The sequence below is a fragment of the Natator depressus genome, chromosome 13 (genome assembly GCF_965152275.1).
Source record: "Natator depressus isolate rNatDep1 chromosome 13, rNatDep2.hap1, whole genome shotgun sequence".
NCBI lineage: Eukaryota > Metazoa > Chordata > Testudines > Cheloniidae > Natator > Natator depressus.
In genome coordinates this window covers 1599829-1624398 of record NC_134246.1, presented here as the reverse complement: position 1 = coordinate 1624398, position 24570 = coordinate 1599829, and the positions used below count along the sequence as shown (strand labels likewise).

Sequence of the window (24570 nt, the reverse complement as noted above, 5' to 3'; positions counted from 1 at the left end):
GACGCATGCGCTGTATGCCTAACTGAGCCCTATTTCAAAACCCCGGCACGGGCCAGCTCCGCATGCGCAGTGCGCTCACCTGAGACTTTTCTTGTTTCCCCTTCCTGCCTAGACCGGCTGGGGAGTTTTTTCGCTTTACTCCTGAGTTAGGTGCTCGGGGGTTGTCCACGTTCCTTCCGGCATGTGCCGCGCACCCCGTGGCGGGAGTGTGACTGGAGCAGGTAGGAGGCGCGGTCCTGGAGGGTCCCCTGCGCCTCTGCCTCCGAGCTGGGGCTGGGGCTCACGTAGGGGGGGCTCTGCCCCCCCCGAGCTCTGTGCAGGGGACAGGGACTTATGGGGGGGGAACAGGGGCTCCTCCCCCCCAGCTCTGTGCAGGGGGCAGGGACTTATGGGGGGGGAATAGGGACTCCTCCCCCCCAGCTCTGTGCAGGGGGCAGGGATTCACAGGGGGGACAGGGGCTCTAGGCCCCCCCCAGCTCTGTGCAGGGGGCAGGGATTCACGGGGAGGGGGAACAGGGGCTCTGGGCCCCCCCCCAGCTCTGTGCAGGGGGCAGGGATTCACGCGGGGGGGGAGGACAGGGGCTCCCCCAAGGCAGAACAGGCCTGGGGCTCTTGAATTGCGGGGTGAGGCAGAGGCTTCAGGGCTGCTGCAAGTGCCACAGGGGTAGGGGGGACGGCAGAGGGGGTGGGGGGAGTCTTGTTGTTTATTACCCTGCTCGGCATCCTGGACCCGCCTGGCGGGATGCCCCCCACCCACCCCTCCAACCTTACATATAGATGGTGTAAGCCGAGAGATTCAGCCCGTGGCCATGGTTACCAGGTCGGGCCAGTTGTGCAGAGACAGCCTGAGGCATGGCCTTCACCTCCTGGACCATGCACCTGTGAATTTAATGGGTTCCTCAGGAGCATCCTCAGTGTCACTGAGTGGTCCCACCCACTCAGGCTTTTTGGAGTGGTCAGGGTCAGAGGTTTACCTGTCAACTTCTCATTAGGGAGACAAGGTAGGTGCAGTAATATATTGCACCAACTTCTGTTGGTGAAAGAGACCAGCTGTTAAGCTTATGTGGAGCTCTTCTTCAGGTCTGGGGAAGGTACACAGGGCGTCACAGCTAAATACAAGGTGGAACAGATTGTTTAGCATAAGTAGTTCGCACATAGTTTAAGGGCTCCTTCAAGGTGAACTGGCTGGTTGACACCCCTTCAGTCAAAGGGGGGAAGCTGGAGAGGGGGTAGTGGGTTATAAAATGATGTAATAAGCCATAAATCCAGTGTCTCTATTCAGCCCATGATTTTTAGAGTCTAACAAAGTTGTAAATTTAAGCTCCCAGGCTCATCTTTTGAAGGCGTTGTGCAGGTTTCCTTTGGGGATGGGGAGTAAGAGGTCATATACAGAGTGATCGCTTTACAAAAGAGGGGGTGATGGGGTGGTGGTGTCTTTTACCATTTTCCTGCATGACTTCGTTCGAACGCATAGTGATTGTCTGGTTTCACCCACATAGTTGTTGTTGGGGCATTTAGTGCACTGCACGAGGTACACCACGTATTGTGACAGGCCTGTGTAAGAACCGTGAATCTTGAAAGGGTGGGCATGGGGGGTATTGATCATCAGAGCCGTGGAGATGTGTGTACAGGTTTTGCATCAGTTGTTTTGGCAAGGTCTAGTTCTGGTTTGAGATGCTGGGTCCTGGTCACTAGGGAGCTTGCTTCTGTTGATGAGGTTGGGGGTTGTTTGAAGGCTAGAAGAGAAGGTTCAGAAAAGATTTCTTTCAGGCTGTGGTCCCCATGACGTATGGGTTGTAACTGTTTGATGATACCCTGTATGGGTTCCAGTGTGGAATAACCTACATACTAATGCTCATTAGTGTGCTCTGGTGTCTAATCAATCAGCCGAGTCCTACCACTACCCTATCACATGCACGTCCAGTATATCAACCCACCTTTGTTCTGCACTCTAGCTCAGCAGACTCAAGCTGGGGCCTACAAGCATATGCTCTGCCATAACCCTACCTATGCTAGAATATGGCTTTTGTTTTAAAGAGTTTGCCCCCATGGCCCCTGACCAAAGACCAGATTTTTAAGATACTTAGGCACCTCCAGATGCAGATAAATACCCAATAGGATTTTTAGAAGGGCCTAGGTCCTGTTGATGCTTTTGAAAATCCCACTAGGCCCCTGTCTGCATCTGGAAATGTCTAGGTACCTTTAAAAATCTGTCCTCACAATTAAAATCCTATTTGGTTACACTCATGCTTAAAGTGTTTTTAAAAACCAAAAGTTAAACGCTACTGTAAATCTGGTTGAGATGGAGCCAAACACTAGAGAAACAGGGCTCAACCCATCCTGCCAGAAACTAAAGAGAAATGTTGAACAAAACAAACATTCACTGTACATGAGCTAAGAAACTGCCCTCTTCCCCTGGGTCTATAGCGGCTGTGTTGTACCTTCATTGGTTAAAAACCAATCCTCAGTAATGATTTATTTTTCTTAGAGTCAGACGTGACTAACACAGAGTAGACCATTTTCACGTAAACACATTAAATTATAGATTTCTATAGGTAAGGGTGGATGGGAGGGGAGTATACACTTTTAATTCTAATAATTAAAAACTCCAAGCTCTTATATACTGCTTTTCATCCGTAGGACTCAAAGCACTTCTAGAGTGGAAGCCTAAAGAGCTTCTGTATAATAATCTGAATGCTTTTTATACCACTTAGAGAGAAATGAATTGAATTACCTTTTGCTTTGCAGCAGGCACGGTCACACTTTTCTGAGCACCGTAGGTCTGGCTAATCAGTAAGGAACAGATGGCAATTGTTTTAATGCTGCTTTCACTGAAGTAAGTATGGCTTTTCGTTCTTTCCTGCAGGAGGATACCTACAGGCACATAAGAAGAGGCTCGTTGGACAATGGCAGTGTTTGATACCCCAAAAGAAGCGTTCGGGATCTTGCGCCCAGCTTGTGTACAGCTAACAAAGGTGCAGACTACTGAAAACGTGGAACGCTTGCAGGCTCAGCTGCAGGTGGTCAGTGACTCTGCCCTGCAGGAACTGCAGGAGTACGTCCTTTTCCCATTGAGGTTCACCCTGAAGACCCCAGGGCCCAAACGGGAGAGTCTTGTCCAGAGTGTGGTGCAGTGCATCACATCCATCCTTTCAACAACATGTGTGAAGAAGCAGGACCTCCTCCAGGAGCTTTTTTCTGAGCTCTGCCTGTGTCTATCTTCTCCATCTGGTTTGCAGCCGCCAGCCCCACTATCAGAGGAATTAAAACTGACTGTAATCCAAGCACTCCATGTCCTGATGCATTCAGCTTATGGTGACATTATCCTGACTTTGTATCAGCCTTCTACCCTTCCTCACTTAGGATTTGCTGTATCTTTGCTTTTGGCCTTGGCAGAACAAGAAAAAGCAAAGCAAATTAAGCTGGCTGCCTTAAAGTGTTTACAGGTCCTAATTCTGCAGTGTGACTGCCCGGAGCATCATAGACTCTTAGACACGGTTGAAACAAGACAATGTGGGAATTTGTTTGCTTCTTTTCTACCTGGGATCTCTATTGCCCTGTCCCGGGTTATTACTGGAGACATCAAACAAGGTCATATGGTCACTGTTTCTGCGATCAAGCTCTTTTATCACACAGTCAGCTTGGTAATGGCAGATGAACAACTAGCCACAATCACAAAGGACGAAGAGAAACCTTCAGTGGAACAAAGCAGACTATCTGAGCTTGTGGTACATAGAGGACCAGATTGGGTAAAAATCACTGCAGACAAATTGTCTCTCCTTATCCACAAGATAGTTGAATTTGCTTCTCTTCACCCTCACTGGAAGGTCAGGATGGAATTGGTGGAGCTGGTCCATCACCTTATGTTGAAGTGCAGTCTGTCACTGGTGGAATCAGTTGGTCACCTGTTAAAAGCCTTGGTTGGGCTTGTTAATGATGAAAGCAATGAGGTTCAAAGCAAGTGTCATGAGATTCTCAGGAGCATTGCGGAGCTGAGAACAGTAGCTGAGAACAGGGCTCTTGCTGATATTCTGTCAGAGAATCTGCATTCCCTTGCCACAGCCCTTCCACGTCTGATGAACTCCCAGGATGATCAAGGCAAGTTCTCTACCTTGAGCTTATTACTTGGCTCCCTGAAGTTGCTGGGCCCCAAGGTTAACATTGTCCTCAACTCTGCAGCCCACCTCCAGCGTCTCTCCAAAGCCCTGATGCAAGTTCTGGAGCTGGATGTGGCTGATGTGAAGATTGTTGAAGAAAGACGTTGGGGCCCTGAAGGCTCTCTAGGTGAGCCCTCTGATTCCTTGCAGCATGGTTTGCGGGAGGGCAAATGTCAGAAGAAACACTTCCGGTTCTTCATCGATGAGCGGATTTTCTTGCTTATTCAGCAGGTTTGCCGGGTACTTGGCTACTACGGGAACCTCTACTTGCTAGTGGATCATTTCATGGGGCTATACAGCGAATCTGTTGTGTACCGGAAGCAGGCTGCCATGGTCCTCAATGAGTTGATCACAGGAGCTGCTGGACTGGGGGTTGATGTTCTTCACAAAAGGGAAACTACAGTGAGCACGGAAGACCTTAAACGGACCATAACATCCATCCTCGAAGAATATACTGACCAGGCAAACTGGTATCTGACCACCAGCATTGACACTGAGGGAACCAGCGACGAGTTGACTGTGAAATATTCAAGAGCACATGCTATCCCAGGAGGTGCACACAGCAGTTCTCTGATTTCATCCTTCTCCCCTTCTTCAGACCCATGCCCAACCATCCGCTCCATGAACAGCAATATCTGGCAGATCTGCATCCAGCTGGAGGGGGTTGGCTGCTTTGCATATGTGCTGGGGAAAGAGTTCCGCTTGCTTCTAGCATCAGTCCTCTACCCTGTGCTTGAAAAGGCTGGGGACAGCACTCTGCTCATTAGTCAGACGGCAATTGGCACCATGGTGGATGTCTGCCATGCCTGTGGCTATGACTCCGTGCAAAATCTGATTAATGCTAACTCGGACTATCTGGTGAATGGGATTTCCCTAAACCTGCGTCGGGTGGCACATCAGCCTCACGCCTCGCGGGTCCTGGAGGCCATGCTCAGGCATTCGGATGCCAGCTTGCTCCCACTGGTGGAGGATGTGATCAGAGATGTCCTATCTGCCCTTGATCAGTTTTATGATGACCGAGCTTCCTCCTTCCTTGGGGTCCTGTCCACGTTAGTGGCAGCTTTAGGTATCCAAATAACCTGCCTTTTTAATAATTTTGTCTTACTGTCACTTAAAGAATTTCCCTCTTTAACCCCTTGAGCACTGATGAAATGTTCCTGTAGCCCAGCAGCAGCTTCCAGAAAGCACAACCATTGCCATGTGTTGAGTGTGTTGGGCTGGTGAGCCAGCGGTGCTGGAACTGTGCTCGGCCCGAAGACATTCCCGACAGATTCAGCACAGACACACAGGATCATGTCCCACATGCCAGTGGGTTTAGTATTGAAGGCTGGGTACTGCTGAGTGTAGCTGACCCAGGGAGGGGTAGCTGTGGGAAATAAGATTATCCAGGAGCCAGGCATGAGAAAGTCCAGTCACCAGTGGCAGGTAGGAAGCCTTTCCTGGCAAGTTTGAGGGAGGGGAAGAAGAGGGGGACTGAACCATCAGTTTCTGCAGTTTGTTTTTTTTAAAAAAAATAAAAAACAAACAACACAAACTTTTCCCTGCTCTTCCTGCAAGGAAAATGGGAGCTGTGGAGGCCCACAGCAAAACAGTGTCTGGGGCCTTCCATTCCGGCAGTCAGAGGAGAGTCTAGAATCTCCGACATGGATAACAAGCATATCCAGAGTTACAATACGTAATGCCAAAAAACCAATATTGGGGAGAGAAACACCTCCCATGTCACGTTTAGGCCAGTCTCTAATTATGGGAGATCACTGAGACCTTCCCGAGGAGGGGCGGGGGGAAGACAATTATCCCCAGGGTTCTTGCCCCTTCCTCTGAAGCACCATCAGAGACAGGACACTAAGCTAGACAGACCTTGGCTCTGAACCAGTCTGGCAGTTTCTGTGTACCATCTTTTTGCTTTCTTGCCTGGTCAAAAAAGTGTATTTTCAAATGTCTCCTCTGAGTTTCAGTATTTAATCCTCCATTTGCAAGGAGCCTAGGTAATAACATGGAGGAACTAGAGCTACTGGTGCAGGAAGTGAAACCAGATATTATAGGGATAACAGAAACATGGTGGAATAGGAGTCATGACTGGAGTACAGGCATTGAAGGGTATGTGCTGTTTAGGAAAGACAGAAATAAAGGTAAAGGTGGTGGAGTAGCATTGTATATCAAGGATGAGGTAGAATGTAAAGAAATAAGAAGCGATGGAATGGATAAGACAGAGTCCGTCTGGGCAAAAATCACATTGGGGAAGAAAACTACTAGAGCCTGCCCTGGGATAGCGCTTGAGGTGTGCTATAGACCACCAGGATCCAATGTGGATATGGATAGAGCCCTCTTTAATGTTTTTAAAGAAGTAAATACTAATGGGAATTGTGTGATCATGGGAGACTTTAACTTCCCAGATATAGACTGGAGGATGAGTGCTAGTAATAATAATAGGGCTCTGATTTTCCTAGAGGTGATAGCTGATGGATTCCTTCACCAAGTAGTTGCTGAACCAACAAGAGAGGATGCCATTTTAGATTTGGTTTTGGTGAGCAGTGAGGACCTCATAGAAGAAATGATTGTAGGGGACAACCTTGGTTAGAGCGATCATGAGCTAATTCAGTTCAAACTAAATGGAAGGATAAACAAAAATAGATCTGTAACTAGGGTTTATTTCAAAAAAGCTAACTTTAAAAAATTAAGGAAATTAGTTAGGGAAGTGGATTGGACTGAAGAACTTATGGATCTGAAGGTGGAGGAGGCCTGGGATTACTTCAAGTCAAAGTTGCAGAAACAGAAGCCTGCATCCCAAGAAAGAGGAAAAAATTCATAGACAGGAGTTGTAGACCAAGCTGGATGAGCAAGCATCACAGAGGGGTGATGAAGAAAAAGCAGAAAGCCTACAGGGAGTGGAAGATGGGAGGGATTAGCAAGGAAAAAACTCATCTTACTGAGGTCAGAACATGTAGAGATAAAGTGAAGAAAGGCCAAAAGCCATGTAGAGTTGGACCTTGCAAAGGGAATTAAAAGCAATAGTAAAAAGGTTCTTTCGCCATATAAATAAGAAGAAAGCAAAGAAAGAAGTGGGACCGCTTAACACTGAGGATGGAGTGGAGGTGAAGGATAATCTAGGCATGGCCCAATATCTAAAATACTTTAGCCTCGTTAAAGACTGAGGCAATGAGGAGCTTAGGGATAATGGTAGGATGACAAATGGGAATGAGGATATGGAGGCAGATATTACCACATCTGAGGCAGAAGCCAAACTCGAACAGCTTAGTGGGACTAAATTGGGGGGCCCAGATAATCTTCATCCAAGAATATTAAAGGAACTGGCACATGAAATTGCAAGCCCATTAGTAAGAATTTTTAATGAATCTGTAAACTCAGGGGTTGTACCGTATGACTGGATAATTGCTAACATAGTTCCTATTTTTAAGAAAGGTTAGAAAAAAGCAATCCGGGTAACTACAGGACTGTTAGTTTGACATCTGTAGTATGCAAGATCTTGGAAAAAATTTTGGAGAAAGTAGTTAAGGACATTGAGGTCAATGGTAATTGGGACAAAATACAACATGGCTTTACAAAAGGTAGATCGTGTCAAACCAACCTGATCTCCTTCTTTGAGAAGGTAACAGATTTTTTAGACAAAGGGAACGCAGTAGGTCTAATTTACCTCTATTTCAGTAAGGCATTTGATACAGCTCCACATGGAGAATTATTAGCTAAATTAGAAAAGATGGGGATCAATATGAAAATTGAAAAGTGGATAGGGAACTGGTTAAAGGGGAGACTACAGTGGGTGACACTGAAAGGTGAACTGTCAGACTGGAAGGAGGTTACTAGTGGAGTTCCTCAGGGATTGGTTTTGGGACCAATCTTATTTAATCTTTTTATTACTGACCTTGGCACAAAAAGTGGGAATGTGCTAATAAAGTTTGTGGATGACACAAAGCTGGGAGGTATTGCCAATACAGAGAAGGACCGGGATATCATACAGGAAGATCTGGATGACCTTGTAAACTGGAGTAACAGTAATAGGATGAAATTTAATAGTGAAAAGTGAAAGGTCATGCATTTAGGGATTAATAAGAATTTCTGTTATAAACTGGGAACGCATTACTTGAAAATAACAGAGGAGGAGAAGGATCTCAGAGTACTGGTCGATCACAGGATGACTATGAGCCACCAATGTGACGTGGCCATCAAAAAAGCTAATGCAGTCTTGGGTTGCATCAGGTGAGGTATTTCCAGTAGAGATAAGGAGGTGTTAGTACCGTTATACAAGGCACTGGTGAGACCTCACCTGGAATACTGGGTGCAGTTCTGGTCTCCCATGTTTAAGAAGGATGAATTCAAACTGGAACAGGTACAGAGAAAGGCTACTAGGATGATCTGAGGAATGGAAAACCTGTCTTATGAAATGAGACTCAATGAGCTTGGCTTGTTTAGCCTAACCAAAAGAAGGCTGAGGGGAGATATGATTGCTCTCTATAAATATATCAGAGGGGTATATACCATGGAGGGAAAAGAATTATTTAAGCTCAGTATCAATGTGGACACAAGAACAAATGGATATAAATTGGCCATCAGGAAGTTTAGACTTGAAATTAGACGAAGGTTTCTAACCATCAGAGGAGTGAAGTTCTGGAACAGCCTTCCAAGGGAAGCAGTGGGGGCAAACAACATATCTGGCTTCAAGACAAAGCTTGATAAGTTTATGGAGGAGATGATATGATGGGATAGCCTAATTTTGGCAACTGATTGATCTTCGACTACTAGCGGTAGATAGGCCCAATGGCCTGTGATGGGATGTTAGATGGGGTGCGATCTGAGTTACTACAGAGAATTCTTTCCTGGGTGTCTTGCTGGTGAGTCTTGCCCACGTGCTCAGGGTTTAGCTGATTCCTTCCTGAACCCAAATATGGCAGTTTTCCCCAGGGCAGATTGGAAGAGGCCCTGGGGGGTTTTCAACTTCCTCTGCAGCATGGGGCACGGGTCACTTGCTGGAGGATTCTCTGCACCTTGAAGTCTTTAAACCACGATTTGAGGACTTCAATAGCTCAGACATAAGTTAGGGGTTTGTTACAGGAGTTGGTGGGTGAGATTCTGGGGCCTGTGTTGTGCAGGAAGTCAGACTAGGTGATTATAATGATCCCTTCTGACCTTAGTCTATGATTTGGAGAGGCCTGTCTGGTGCTGGAGAATATTCTGAAGCTCAGTTTTATAGCCGATTTTTGAGGGTATGTTTCTGTTACACATTTCCTGCCAAACTTCTCTTGCTGTACTACCCCACTCCTCCTCTTTCAGTTCACATCTGCACTATGGATTTTAACCAAACAGGAACCCTCTCTACACCCCCAGCTGGGGCAGATGGGGCCACACCATTCTTGGCACCCATTGCAGCAAGACCATGGAACAGATGGTCCCAAGCTCGCGGTCTGTAATGAGTGTTGAAAAAGGCTTGGCCTTCTCTACATAAGCCACAAAACAGTTTTCAGCCCCACTTGAGGGACTGAAAGGACACAATTGGTGCCACCAAGAGGACATTTTCCTAGTGTAGACGGACTCTCCGGGGCTGAGGCAGCAGAGCCTGGCACCCTTTTTGGAAGAGGCGGGACAGAGGGTCAGATTTACTTCTTGCATTAGCATTCTCTTGAAGCTAATGGGGATTGCCCTCTATTATGCCAGGCCTGGATTTGAGCCAGTTCCTCTGTAGTCCGGCTGTGTGATTGCAAGGGCCTAGTTCCAAGACTCACCTCTTTCAGGTAGCTTTTGCGTCTCTGCCTCATGCTTTGTAGACAGTCTCTGTTCCCAATGTCCAGGCTGCTGTTGTACAAAGCTGACGTGGGTAGGGATCCTGGGTTCTCAGTGATACTTCCTGCCTCTCTTCTGCAGTCCAGTGGTTCGTGGTGGTGAAGGGTAAGGAGCACCCACAGGAGCAGAATATAGAGCAGCAGAGCAGCACTTCATGCCAGAAGCAGGGGAAAGGTTCTGTAATTACCCCCATGGTGCAAGAAGTGGAACAGTTCTTCCTGGACTACATCAAACAGAAGCAGATTGCAGAGGGCAACCTTCCAGCCATGGAGGAGGAGGAAGAGGGTCAGTACTGGTTGTGTAACTGTGTGTGGGGGGGGTGGGGGCGTTGCCAGCTTGGTAAAGCCACTAATCTCTGGAGGGAAGTGGGGGCTCAAAGCCAGGCTGGGACTCAGAATCATGAGTTCTGAGGTCTCCACGCCATTTTGAGTGGGATTAAATCCACAGAGGACACTGCTGGGAACATACAGTGCATTGTCCGGTGATCTGTGTTCAGTGAGGCCCAGGAAAACCAGCCACGTAGCTGTAGACCGAATGCTGATCTAGTAGCAGATAACCAGGGGCCAGATCCCAGTGGTCACAGCCACAAGCCAGTCATATACAAAGTCCACAAGTCTAACTAGAGCAGGACACTAATTTTGGTAGCAGGACACATGGTGCATGGTATTCAGCATCCAAAATAACAACAATTTTTCCAGGATTTTGCTGCTTTTTCCTCCCACCCCTACTGGAAATCTGTGCTGTCTCTTCCCTGGCTCAGGCCCTCAGCACCTCTTCTCTTCTCCTCTCCCTCCCCCTTCCCCTCCCCCCCAGCATTGGCTCCAGCCAAGGCCCTTTAGAAACTTGCCAGGAGGGAGCATTTGCCTTCTCGTTACTCTACCATGCTGCAATTCTGACCTTTAAACACCCAGGTCTTTCATTTTTAATCAAAACCAATTGGAAATAAAGGGGTCTGTGAGGGAGGACAGACTGCAAATGTCAGTTCAAGAAAGGAGACAAAATCTTCCTTTCTCCCATAACACACACACTGCTCCTGCTGCTGAATTTCACAAGCAGGCATTTAGCCCTTGAGAGCACAGACTTTGCAGTCACAAATGCCCCAGGTCTCCTTTGGGACGCTGGAGAAGAGCCTTGAAGTGGGGGTCCGCCAGTTGCCATGAGGCACGTGCCTGTGGCTCCCAGCTCATTCCCACCACTGCGAACTGTGCCCTGTTTTCCAGAGGTGCAGGTCCCCCCTCCTGAGCCTGAGATGAATGACACCGGTGCGGAGAGCGAGACTCCATTGCCAGCCCATGCCCAGATAGCAAAGGATGTGATGGAGAGATGTATCCATTTACTGTCTGACAAGAGTCTGTGGGTGCGGCTGAAGGTTAGCACAGCGCGTGCACTGCACCGGAGCGACAGGGAACACCAAAGGGCCCAGCCTTGTAGAGGCTGAGGGTGCCTGTTCTGGGGATTGTTACTTTGTGCGTGTGGTGGGGGGATCACAGGATGTGCCAGACGTGCCGCTAGGATGAGGCCAGTCCCACCTTGACGTCTCACCGCTGCCAGGGCAGAGCCTTCAAGTGCTGGCAAGCCTTAGCCTAGATACAAAGAGAGGCTGTTTCTGAGAGAGAGGGATAGAGGAGGCTGCCTTGTGCCAAGGACACTGAATTCAGCCTCACAAACAGCTTAGTGTCAGGCATCAGAACTTGCTAGCTTGTCCCGTGACAGCTAGAGCCCACCCATTCCCGCCCCTGCAGCTTTCTTCCCCAGCTCCCCACCCCCAGTTCAGGGAGAGGCAGAGGCGGATCCCATTGCTTTAGACTCTTCTGTCCTCCACTCTCCGGAGAGGCAGGGGGACTGTAGCAGCCTGTCAGAGCTGTGCCTTCTCCTGGTGCAGGTCCTGGACGTGCTGGAGTTCTGCGTGACTGTGTTGCATCTTCATGAAAACCATCTGCTTCCCATGGCTCATCGCGCCTGGCCGGTGCTCGTCACCCGGCTGATTAACGACGACCCGCTGGCCGTGCTCAGAGCCTTCAAGGTACGACAATGAATCCTGGCCAACGGCCTTCAAGCCTTGCACAGAGCGCAAGCCACAGAGCTGGCGCCCTGCCATGTGCAGAGCTTGGGGGATGTAGAAAAGCTCACTGTCCAGAATGAATTTTAAACACACGGTGCAGAGCAAAGGGGCTCCAAAAAAACCAACAGAGCCAGCACCCTGGAATTTCAGAGCTGCCCTATGATAAACTCCCAGGGTGTGCCTGGGGTAAAGGAAGAGACAAATCACTGATTTCCCTTTCAGATATTCAAGGGATGATTATAAGCGGGGGGGGGGGGGGATTAAAAGGGTGAAAAACCCTTTGAAAGGACAGAAGATGGAAAATGCTGCTGTGTGGCATAACTAGACCATGCCCAATGCAGGACCCCGGTTCTACAAGCTGACCCCATGCTGAGGGCCTCAGCACGGATATGCTTTCCACTCCACTCTCCAGGGATGAGTTTCGTCATCTTCCTGTTCTTACCTTGCAGACTAGTCAGTTCACTGCCTGTATGCAGCTGGCCTTCACTCCCCTTTGCTTACTCGCAGTGCGGACTGTTTTCGTGATGATGGCAGTTTGCGTTACTGTGGCAGCTGTTATCTGATCTCCCAATTCCTTAGTTTTGAATTAAGCCTCGCGACCCACTTTGCGCGCTAAGGCAGCGATCGCCCAACTGCGGATGAGGAGACAGGCATGGAGCGGTTATGTGACTTACCCAAAGTAACAGGGACTCCAGGGGTAGAACCTGGCTCTCCCAGCCCCACGTTTGAAGCACAAATCCCTCCTTTCTCCCCTATCTGTTCTGCACTGGAATACAGCCAACGACAGGCTGCAATCCAGGGAGGAACTCCCCTTTCCCCTGCTCGCAGAGGATGTTGCTGAGTTGTGCATTCCCACTCTGCCCCTAAGCACCACTGAGCTCACCTCCCAGTAACCACAGGCTCGGTGGGGTTTCTTTGCTAGGTGCTCTGTACCCTGGCCGAGAAGTGTGGCGATTTCCTGAGGCGACGATTCTCCAAAGACGTCCTGCCCAAACTGGCTGGTTCCCTTGTCACCCAGGCACCAGTCAGTGCCAGAGCTGGGCCCGTGTACAGCCATACTCTTGCCTTCAAGTTACAGCTGGCTGTGCTGCAGGGGCTGGGCTCGCTGTGTGAGAAGCTGGACTTGGGTGAGTACCAGGGAAGGATGAGGTCGGCTGTTTGAGATCTCTGCCCAGCCTTGCCCTCTTGTCTCTGATCTTTGTCCATCTGCTCAGCAGGCCTCCTCCCTCACTCTTCACAGTGGCTAGGACGTGGGATTAACTTTCTGCCCCACCCCCAGCCTTACTCCAGCTCTGCCCATTCCAGTCATGTCTCAGCATCCACCTCCCCCCATCAGAGCCCAACACGGAGTGCCCTCGACTCCCTGGGAGACAAAGGGGTGAGGAGGGCTCCTAAGACCCGGCTCAGGATCTGATTGCTGACCCTCCTTCCCCCTTGTCAGCCGGTCTGTCTCTGACCCGGCGAGAAGGTGTCACAAGGGGATTAGAACCCCTGAGGCCTACAGCCAGGCCTGGGGCCAAGCCATGCTGCTCTGTGAACTAACCAAAATGAAGAGCTGGAATCCAGACATCCTTCCCAAACTCAACAAGCTGCTCTCGTTTTGGGACGACTCCATGGCTAACCCTTCTATTCTGGCCGATTTCTGGAGCATGCTGCAGTTCACTGGGCGTCCCCTGGCCTTGTGGGGGAGGAGAGGCAAGTTTGCAGGGCTGAGAGCTCCTTTGCTGTCTTGATGCCCTTGATGTTTTCCTCGCTATACAGCAGGCCTCTCTAGGGGATGGGTAGGAAGAGCTCTGGGTTAGACTGCGAGAGGTGCAGAAGCTCCGAATCCCATTAGCCAGTGTCCGTTATCTCCTGCCATTCCTTTCTGTCCCATTTCTGCAGGCGAGAGTGACCTGAATAAAGTAGCGGATACCTGTGTGATTTACCTCAGTGCCAAACAACCGGTGAAACTGCAAGAGGCTGCCCGGAGGTAACACTACACACACACGGGGTGTATTCTGAATGAGGGGAGGGAGTTAGGTGTCCCCTTCTCTTCTCCCCCTGCCCAGCATATTCGCACTGAAGCCTGCAGAGGAGGGTGTCCATGAGAGGTACCTTCCACCACTGGTGAAATATGAGTCCCCACCCAACGGTGGAAGCTGAAGAGGCCAGCCCATCTGCAGTGTGGAGTTTATTTTCTAAGTTTCTCTCCACTTGCAGGGAGGAGAATGTGCCTCACTTGCTTTCCCCAGCCCCCTTTTAAACTAGAATGCACAGGGCTCTTAGCATGCTGGGGATCTGGATTTACACATTAGAATGTACTTTGTGGAGTTGCTGGTTGTTTACCTGACTTCTCTTACTGGAGGGCTGCGCTTTTCCTTGCTTCTGTCAGCCAAGCACATTGCACATGCCAGGGGCTCCTTGCATCCCTCCATTCCCCCACCAGCTCCCTCCCCATCTTCAGGGGCTCCTGGCAACCCCACCCCCGTGAGCTTCCTAGTGGCTCAGGTGCACATATACTAACATCTACAAAGTGTTCACAAAAGTTATACTTTGGGATAGACTAGATCCTGCCCTCCGGTGAGTCGCAAGCTTGTTGCTGCAGTGAAAAATCTGTGCTGCTCTATTGTGCCACCTGGAGAGCAGACAAGAGATCTCAGTCAATGAGATATGCCCAGCTACAGAATACACAGGGTGAGTAAGAACTGGGGTTCATTTTTCTGCCAGAGGAAAGGGGCAGAGGCTTCCTTCTCCCTGTGGAACTAGCCCCTTCCTCCCTCCCTCCCCAGTGTTAGCCTGAGTCTCTCACAACAGGCAGAAAGCAGCCAGCGTTGGGAGTCTGTAGGGTCAAACGTTCCTAAAAGGGAAAAAACTAGCAGGCACTTTTCCCCGAGTATAGGGCTCCTGGAGAGCAGGCACAGCATGAGAAGCTTTTGTGCAGTTGGCCAACATCTCTGCCAGAAAGGGAAGCTGTGCAGATTTAAGCTCTCTCAGAAACTGCAGCCTTCCCCTCTTAATTTGTACTAGTGGGCTAGGGAATGGAGGTTTATTTTTACCTTGATGGCTCTTGTCCTTTTCAGCAGGCTCCAGTCCCTGTCTCCAGTGGGTTTCTCATCTGTTGGCCAGCTCCCATGAGTTAGCATGAGCCCCTTTCCTCTCTGTAAGCTGTGCTGGGGCAGAAAGTTTAGCTCCAAGTCTTACCAGTATGTTTGGCGCTTTAAGCCCTTTAATCATTCCCGGAGCACCTTAAAACGCTGTGGAATAAAACAGAGATATATTGAATTAGTGACCTAAGTTGGGATCAGGTCATTAGCGCCTGCTGTACGGCATGCACAGAGGTGAGCGGAATTAAGGGCACATGTAGCCTTTAACTCCAACAGTGCCTGACTTGACGGTTGGCCATGTAGCCTTTGTGTTCCCCTGGTACTGCCATTTTAGTTTTCTTTTGAAGATAAAAGTGCCCACTCCTGGGCACCATCTGGAATGGCCCATGCCCCCAAGGAGCTCCAGCTCGGCAATCATTCAGTACACACCTGTATTGAAGAAGGCCAGGCCTGCAGCGGGAGGCTGGCTCCTTGAGTGTACACCTAGCTCTGGTAGCCAGATGGAGGTTAGCATCATGGAAAACGTCATGCCTGGGCATGTGACTATTTTAACTGTGCACATCTCAGCCCTTGAAGGTTTCATGAGTCTCGTTCAATGCACACGTCTTGGCAGGCTTTTTCTAAGAAACGTTTTAGCTCAGTTCTGTGTAGTGCTGCCTGCCGTGCTTTGGGGGAGAGGGGGTTCGCAGTTAACTAGACCACTAGCCTTAGAAACCATTAGCCATGCGTGACGTACTGTTTTCAAAGGGACATAACCTGGGTAAGTCAAAACAGGGTTCCCCCAGAACGATGGGAGGCACTGTTCCCTCGGTACAAGGCTCAGCCAAACCTCAGCTTCCTGTCCCCACCGGCTTCAGCACGAGAGCTCTTTTAAAATCAAAAATAGATTTATTTTTTTTTAAAGTAACGAGGAAAGTATTTTCCCTTATTCCCTCGTGCTTGAAAATAGCCCCAGCGGCCATCCGACTCAGCCTTTCCCACCAGCTCCCTTCACATTTAGGCAGGGAGCAAGTCTGAAAATTACCAGCCGATTGGATCAAAAATTCAAAATGTTACGGTGCAGCTGAAAAGCAGGGTTATAACTAGAACGCCCAGGCAGCCATAACCCTGGGTGCTGACAAGAACTAGATGGGGCAGGGGCATGTCCCAGCTCCAAGTGGTCACTACTGATTGAGTTATTGGATTTGTACTCCTATCACATGATTTATGACCTGCCAAGATCAGAGGGTCAGATTTATAGTATCACAGGGTTACAAGGACTGCAGGAGTCATGGTGCAATCAGGTACAATTCCTCTGACATCCTGCATACTAGTTGGGAGTGCTTACACCCCGCCCCCAAGAGAAGAGCGCAGGGGTCGGTGGGGTGGGAGAGGGAAGGGTTAAGCGGAGCTCTGGCCAAGCTGCTGCAGCTGCACAAAGCAAGTGAAGGACTATCCATCAGGAACATCACCCTCCCACTGTTTGAGCCTATGGTGGGAGCCGGTAGTTGAACTAGTGGGATAAAGGGAGTTTGGTGACTGCGTTTTAGCACAGTGCCCAGCAGGCAGAAATAGCGTCTGGCAAAAAGTGAGTGGAGGGGATCCAGGGCAGCCAACAGTATGACAAGGTGGCTGTCAGCTAGTGACCATGCCCAGGCAGGGGTTATTGTCCTTGTAATACCCGTGGGAACAGAGGGGGGGGAAGCTGCATGGCTCTGGATCCACCTTGGCCTGCTACAACTGTGGGTAAAGCGTCTGGAGACTCCTGGAAGGCCTCCTTTCCCTGTTCCTTCTCGGGTAGGGCCCTTGCAGCAGCGCAGGGCAGGGCTCTTTTTAATTGGACATTCAACAGAGGCCAGGCAAGGAACCACAGAGGAGTCCTCCGCTTGGCCAGCCTTGATCACGTTTGCCCTGGTGCTTGGCAGGGCTACGCTCAGCACGTGGGGAAAGGCAAACCAGCAGAGTGGCCTAGCTCTGCTCTGCACCCCTTTGAGAAATTGTTCAGTGCCACTGCCACAAGCTATTTTGGGACCTTTTCTCTCCTCAAGTGGATGACTGAGCAGTGAAGCCCCCCCCCTCGCCTTGGCTTGGTGGCTGCAGTTTATGGGATACGTATTGACAGCTGTCAGTCGCAGGCTGGGCTGACGTGCATTAAAACAGCCACGTGTGCCAAGCACAATTCAATAAAATCACATTTCAGTTTACAAAAAACCCAGCCCCCTGGATTAACCCCAGGATTCTTTGCCATAGAAACAGAGGCCGTTTCTAAGCAACCTCAGAGTAAGTTTTAAAATGTAAACGTCAAGTTGTTGTTTAAACTGCACAGAACTGCAGGTTATCCGGAGATAATCACTGGCCTTGGGCCATTATGGGCGCCCCGGGAGCTGAGTGCCTCTTGTCCCCTGGGAGCCAGAGAACGGTCGTGCTAGCTGCTCTCTCTGGAGCTGCTGATTGGGAAGTGGGGAGGAGAGTGGGACGTCTTTGTTGTGTACATAAGAGGTGTGCGCGGGCGAACGCGGGGTGGAAAAGCTGACACTGGCTGGGTGATATTCCAGACAGCGGCTTCTGTGCTTCTCCCTGTTCCCCACTGTATTACCGATCCATCCTGTCAGCACAGGCAGGGGATAGTGGGGATGTTTTGTATACAGCTTCAGCCCATCGTTAAGCTAAGGGTAAGGCCCAGTGGACTCCGCGGTGCACCCCAGGATTTGTGGATTCTAGTCACTGCTGGGCCTGGCTAAGACAGCCCCTAGACAGGAGTGATGGCACCGAATCCCATCAGAGAGCAGAGACTGCTCAAGTGTCTGCCCTAGCAAACCTGCCGCATCCTTACAATCTAACTTCTGGTTGTGTGATTCATCCAGAAGGCTAGTGCCAGATTCTGCTCTTGCCCTAGTGTAAATCAGGAGCAATTTAGTTTAAGCCAGTGGGGTTGCACCAATCTAAAGCTGGGATGACTGAGATCAGCACCAGGTGGCCAGTATTTGGCTGTCCCCAATGCGTGTTCCCAGAGCACCATGCACTGGTGCTGATGCAGTGAGTCCCAGACCAGTCCGTGGTTTGGAAGTCAAGGTCACGGTGCATTCCGGAAGTACCATGCTGAGGGTGAGGGAGCGGTGTGGGGCGTTCAGTGTAGGTAATACTGATGTTACACCTTTTGGAGCCCCAGATGGGTTATAATTTAGTGAGACAGATTGATTCTTTGGCGGTTTGTAGGGTAACGGGGGTTACGCAGCAACAGGAGGATTACTTTGAAGTCTTCCTAGCATCTCCAGCTTATTCCTACGCTTGTTTTAAATTACCCAGGAAACGGCTACCCCTTCAGAGCACAGGGGGCGTCGGCAAATGGAGCTTTTCCAAAGCACTTCTGTCGGATTTAATTGCATAGGAAGTGCACTGACTTCAGGCATAAAAGCCCAAGCAGGGGACGTTTCTGATAGAAGTGGGGCTCGTGTTTGTGTGAATCACTTAGCACAGAATCTTGGGTTTGCATTTCAGATGACAGGAACAGTGTCTGTTGGTTTCTGTTTCACTGTGAAGCTACTTACCTCTCTGTGTGCTTTCTCACAATTTCATTCTCCATTCCAATTATCACAGATACTGCTCTCCTCCCACACAACCCAGCTTCTTTCCGCACCTTCCCATGGCGAGGTAGAAATGATGAATTTGGGCATGCCAGTCTTTTCCTTGGCTATATCGTAAATACACGATGCTCCCCCTGCAAAACAACTGTTAAATCCAGATCAGGCTAGGAAGGCTTTAAGCTGTGTTTATTTTTTATTTAATATTTATCTAGCGTGTGCACAGGGTGCTTCACAGAAAGCAAAGATGAGAGTCCCTAAAGAGCTTATGATCAAAGGCCCTGATCCTGCCGTCAGATCCTCACGGGAGGAGGGGTCCGTGTCTGCAGCTCTCATTACAGGATCAGGCCTAAGAGCTGAGGGCCAGATTTTTAAGGTATTGGAATGGCCTAAAGAAGCATGTAGTCATCTAGTGTGATTTTCAGAAGTGTCTAATTCCCTTTGGTTCCAATGGGAATTTGGCACAGAGGCGCTTTGGAAAATCCTCATTAGGTGTCTCTCTGCATCTTTAGCCACTAAAACCTTGGCCTTAACCCTGCCAGATGCTGGGCACCCTCAGCTGCCATGGATTCTCCTAGGAATAGATCATGCTTAGCCCCTCGCAGGAGGAGGGCCTTAAACAGTGCTGCCGATGTGGCATGTATATTCCCGTTTCCTTTAGCCTAGCCTGTGGCCCAGGTATGGAGATTCGTGCCAATTAAACCAAACCTGCCTCCCATGCATCAAAATCCTGACACAAACCATGTCAAACCCAAGGTGAGTGACAGCAGGAGAATTAACAGAATAAATAAATACAAGGACTCACACAAATGAAGACTTACCCGCTTCACGCCCCAGCAGCTCTTGCTCTCCAACAAGATCACGCTCAGCCTCTCCTTCCCATGTCAGAGCCTCTGACATTGAACCCACAAGAAATTTTCATGCAAGGTTCCCACACCAAACTTAACTCCCCTGCCTCACCTTTCATATTAAAATTCAAGAGGGAAGCCAGGCATAAAGCGGCAAGAGCAATACAGAAAATTACTACTTTTCTGTAAAATGAAGTTTGTTACAGTTTTCTGCCCCATGAAATGTGGGAGGCAGCTGGAGAAATTCAGAGGCAGCCAGCAAGGTCTCTGCCTTGGGGGAGAATGTAGCAAAAAACATTCACCTGCTCTGCAGCGCTCCCTTCCCGAGCAGCCACTCTTCTCACCTTGCTCCTAAGCACCTGTGCAAGGGGAGGGGGCAGCTGAGCTGGGGTTAACCCCTTGCTCTCCAGGGACCAGCTAGTACCTTTGCACCTGATCTCACATGCTTTCTTTAAACTGACAAGAGACCAGGCCCAGGACGTACCCAACACATAACCCGTGTCCAGGACTCTAGGCTAAACTCAGCAGCGTTTGTGCCCCATCTAAGTGGGCTTATTTATAAAGTCTCTCCAGCAGCACATTTCCTCTTGGAAACTCAACGTGCTGTTTGGCTTAATCCACGGTGTCCTCTGTGTTACCATGTGCTCGTTGTATCAGCTCAGCAACCTCCCTCCACTTGTGCCTGCTGACACCGGGGCGGGGATTGGCCTTCCCAAGGGGCCAGATGCTCAGCTGGTGTAACTTGCCATAGCTCCATTGACTTCAATTGAACTGCAACAATTCACACCAGCTGAGGAGCTGGTGCTGTGTGGTTAGCACCTCCCCTTGTAATGCTGTGAGCTCTCCGGCCCTGAGACCAATGATTCACCGACCGCTTGTTCGTTAATATCGTTTTGCTTAGAATAGGGACGTGGTTTCTTGCCAATAACCGTGAAACTGTTGAACTATGTTTCTGTCGGGCTTAGCAGCCATCTTGTGGCCCTGCTTATTGCTGAGCTTGGGAGGGCTGGTTCTGCTGCCCGCAGAGCTTTGCAGAGCTACCGGTTACCTGCCCTGGTGGGGGAAGATCAGGCAGCCCCTCCTCTGACGCTGCTTTCCTTTCTTCCCACTCCCTCCCTGAAGCGTTTTCCTCCATTTGATGTGTGTGGACCCTGACGCCACCTGGCTCTTTCTGAACGAGATCTGCCCTCTCCCGTGTGAGCCCCCCCACCCCAGCCTCCACCCGGTGAAGCTAGGCAGGATGGGGAGGCAACGGACCGAGTTCACGGACAACGTGCTGGGCCTGCTGGGTGAGCTGCAGCGACGGGAGACAGCAGCCTTTCAAGCCGGTCCCCAAGAGGCACCTGAGCCGCAACCCCCCTCCCTGACCGAGGCACTGGGATAGCAGCTGGGGGAAGCGAGAAACCGCTGGTGTAAATGCAATGCTGTCTGGGAACAGCCCATCGCCTCAGACGGAATCGCTGTGGAGGAAGATGAGAGCTGCTCCTGGACTGAGCCACAGCCCCCGGAAGGCAGCGTTTCCAAAGGCATTTGAGGGTGAGTGAGCTGTAGCACACGGCCGGGCCTACACTCCCCTGCACACACGTGGGGCCGAAGGGGCACGTGCATCTCAGGCTCTTTTGTGGCTAAAGAAGATTGTTAAGACGCTCCTGTCCCTATTATCAAAACGCTTGGCTGCTGCCTGGGGTCCCTGGCAGAATGGCCCTGCCAGGGCTGCGCCAGACCAGAGAATGCAACTGCATCCCTCCCTGCTCACAAGGCAGCAGCAGAGAAGTAGGTTCCTCCCCTCCCCATATCATACACTCACATCCCCGTCTTCACTGGTTATAAATGATCGCCTGAAAACTTCAATTTAAATTTCCTCCCCTCGCTGACCTTAAACTTTTTCAGTATGGCAGAAACTCTGCCCCTAGCAGCGCTTCGTATTAAAGAAACAATGTAAAAAAAAAAAAAAAAAAAAATCGTGTTTCAAAGGAAATCCCTCACCTGCGCTTCTGATAAGAGCTGAGATGATCAAACCAGCAGGGATTTTCCTGAAGCCCCTTTTAGCAGCATTGGGGTCGTTTATACTTTGCAGTTCACTCACTTAGGGCAATAAAATGAGACTGGCAGGTTTTACTTCCCAGGTCTCTTCCGAGATTTTTCAGGGCAGAAGGGACCATTCTGATCATCCAGTCCCGTGGTTTTCAACCTGTGGTCTGTGGAAGCCTGGGGCTATGTCTAAGATTTCCAAAGGGGTCCACATTTCCAGTCGAAATTTTTTATGGGTCCGCAAATGAAAAAAGGTTGAAAACCACTGATCTAATCTGACCTCCTGCATCACAGGCCAGAGAACATCACCCACCAATTTCTGCATCAAACCCATAGCTTGTGCTTGAGCTAGAGCAGATGTGTTAGAAAAATATCCCGTCTCTGCAAGTGTTTCAGGATCCCCCACAGCCCAAGGTGAGTTGCTCCGAGGGTTAATCACCCTGCCCTTTGAAACATTGTGGGATATTTCTAGTCTGAATTTGTCTGACTTCAGCTTCCAGCCCTTGAATGTTGTTAGGCCTTTTTCTGCTAAATAGCCATCGCTTAGTAGCAGTCTCTTTCCCAGGTAGACTATGTGTAGACTGTGATCAAGTCACTGTTTAGCCTTCCCTTGGATAAACTAGCGTGAGCGTCTTAAGGCGCTCACCATAAGTCCTGTTTTCAGGCTTCAAATCATTCTTGTAGTTCTTTTGTGCACCCCTTTAAATAGTTCAGCATTCTAAGCCAATGGGTCCTAGGTAAGCTCTTAGTAGTTCAAGTACAGTGGTGCACACTATTTTATAGCACTCGGACGTGCTGTTTGTGCCACGAGGGTTGTACTATTTCTGCACCGCTGTTGTGTGCTTGCACGGGTGCCTGGGGGCAGCAGCTAGACTGCAGAAATTATTCTTAATCAGAAAGACTGAGGCCTTTCAAGGGAAAAAATTGAACATTACTGATACAAACTGCATCACAGCTGACACTGAGCATTCAGAAACAGCGTGCAGATTCCCTGCAAGCATTGTACTACATCCCACATTCTGTTACCATGAAAGGAGGAGGAGAGATGTAAGATTCAAAGAAGCAAAAACAGATGTAGTTTAAGGAGGAAAGGAACCTGGCCAAGGCCTTGTTATGTTTCCCTAGGGCCTACACTACTGCACTAGCCCAGTGATGCAGTGTTTAGGTTCACAGCGTTGCAGGCAAACGTTAAAATAAGAGGAAAGATCTGTTGCATTAATGAAACCTGAACAAAACGTTTTGGATTCATGTTGGGTTTTGGTCACTGGTTTTTCTTAGCCCTAGGTTTGGCAGCTAGACTAGCGAGTGGAAGGTAACCCAGTAGCGTGGCCTAATACCACTCGCAGCCTAGTCGGAACCTCACTTTTACTGTTCTCTGCACAAGTCTGACAGATTTGTTTGCTCATGATGTTGCCTGGGGGAGGCTCCAAACTACACCTGGCATTAGCTCGTTTTTCTGCACCGTTAATTTGTTAGGAAATAAAATGCTATAAAATGCTTGTGCCTTTTATTTCTTTTCTCTTTTAATCCACATCCCAGCCCTTGGTTTTGTTCAATTTCTCAAGGACAGTCTTCTGCATTTTTTTACATCCAGCTGTTTAGAATTCCTGCCAGCTGTTTCTATTCTAAATAGGTCACACTCTGAAGCTATGCAGCTTGGCCATGTTGTAGGTCACATTTGGGTAGTGACACCTCAGAGCTCACTCTAAATCCCATATTGAGGTGTTGGGTGCTGTTGGCCCTACCCTTTTGCATGTATTAGACTGGAGCCATGAGGACTGATTCTCCACTGCTTTGCAGCTTGTGCAGTAACTTACCACCTGTGCAAAGTGGCTGGAAACACTCGTGAATTCAACACACACGCACACACTAGAGGTAGCAGCAGCATTGGTGGTGTCTACATGACGTAAACACAAGGTGCAAGGAATCGTTTCCTCCGGCAAGTCTCATGACCAAGTTGTGCACACATCTAAAACAGAAAATACAAGTTTAAGCCCAGAAGTGACGGACTGACTGTACATACAGCACAGATAAAGTGCAGTCAGATCCTACCGCCTGAGAGGTCTGTAGCCCTGCAGATGATTAGTGTGGCTCCTGCTGAGACCTGTCTGCACTCCAAACAATACATGGCATGCTTTCCAATTCTGTACCTTTCTACAGCCCTCTGGGCCATGTGATTGGACTGGAAGCGGAGTGTCAGCACCGCCCCATTCCCGAGGAATGCAGAAAAGAGGCTGCATTGCAGGTGATAATGCAGAGAGGTGTTGGGAGTCCAGCGGCAGGCTGATTACTTTATAAATGACACTTTTTTCCCTTCCCTGTTGGGTGAGAAGGTTCTGAAAGGTTCTTAGGGGAGCCTTCATGGCTCCCAGGTCCTGCCAGGGGCACTTTACAAGAACAAAGGCCGGGCGTTGCATTTGTAGCCGTCATTTCCCTTTCCTTTGGCCAGTTCTCTTGATTAGCAACTTATCTCCTGACACCCCACCCCCCCCATGCTTTGCCATGCTTTGCCTTCTGCAGAGCCTTTGAGCGTTGGAAAGCCAGGGCATGTGCTAACACACCAGGCCCAAGTGTCCTCTCGCAGGGTGAGAATCAGGCACTGGGGCGAGTGGGAGAATGGGGCCCCTTGGCCCTAAGTGTAAGCCATGGCCAGCACTGCGCCAAACGCCAGGCTCTGTGGGCAGAGTCAATGCAGAGTCTGGCCCGGGCTCCTGTAGATGGTGCTGCAAGCAAAGAATTCTTCTGGGGTTAAAGCGCCTGGGGCCTTAGCACTCGCTAAGTGTCAGAAACAGCATGAGCCAGGCACCAGGTCCATGGTCTGGGCTGACCGGCTGCCGCAGGGGAAGCCTGAACCAGCAGTAAATCTTCCCTTCCCGGGGGGCGAGCTTGGGGGAGGGAGGAAGGTGCGGCGTTGATGCACTGGGGTTGAAGTGAGACAAAAGGAACTGGAAAAGTTCTGGTAATTGCCGTCTGCCTTCCCTAGGGGCTAATGCTGCTGACAGAGGAACAGCCAAAACCCAGACCCACTGCACC

The 24570-nt window shown here is 49.7% G+C and overlaps 1 protein-coding gene and 1 long non-coding RNA gene across 2 annotated transcripts; one reads left to right on the top strand and one right to left on the bottom strand.

Moving 5' to 3' along the window:
* Positions 1-5: 5 nt before the first annotated feature.
* TTI1 (TELO2 interacting protein 1) lies at positions 6-23014 on the top strand. The gene is made up of 8 exons (XM_074969636.1): positions 6-221; positions 2867-5223; positions 10032-10235; positions 11171-11319; positions 11833-11973; positions 12935-13139; positions 13897-13984; positions 20629-23014. Exons 2-8 carry the CDS (start codon positions 2907-2909, stop codon positions 20888-20890), a joined length of 3366 nt encoding a protein of 1121 aa, XP_074825737.1. The 5' UTR covers positions 6-221; positions 2867-2906; the 3' UTR covers positions 20891-23014.
* LOC141997330 (uncharacterized) lies at positions 11325-19238 on the bottom strand. The gene is made up of 3 exons (XR_012641712.1): positions 18626-19238; positions 15051-15248; positions 11325-11533 (listed from the first exon to the last, which is right to left on the bottom strand). It is a non-coding gene; the product is annotated as an uncharacterized LOC141997330 (long non-coding RNA).
* Positions 23015-24570: the final 1556 nt, after the last annotated feature.

Bases quoted from the DNA above. Each gene is read 5' to 3' on its own strand.
- TTI1 (XM_074969636.1), top strand. From the start codon at position 2,907: ATGGCAGTGTTTGATACCCCAAAAGAAGCGTTCGGGATCTTGCGCCCA. The intron at 11,974-12,934 runs GTACGACAATGA...TTTCTTTGCTAG, and splicing joins CCGTGCTCAGAGCCTTCAAG to GTGCTCTGTACCCTGGCCGA. The intron at 13,985-20,628 runs GTAACACTACAC...CCCTCCCTGAAG, and splicing joins CTGCAAGAGGCTGCCCGGAG to CGTTTTCCTCCATTTGATGT.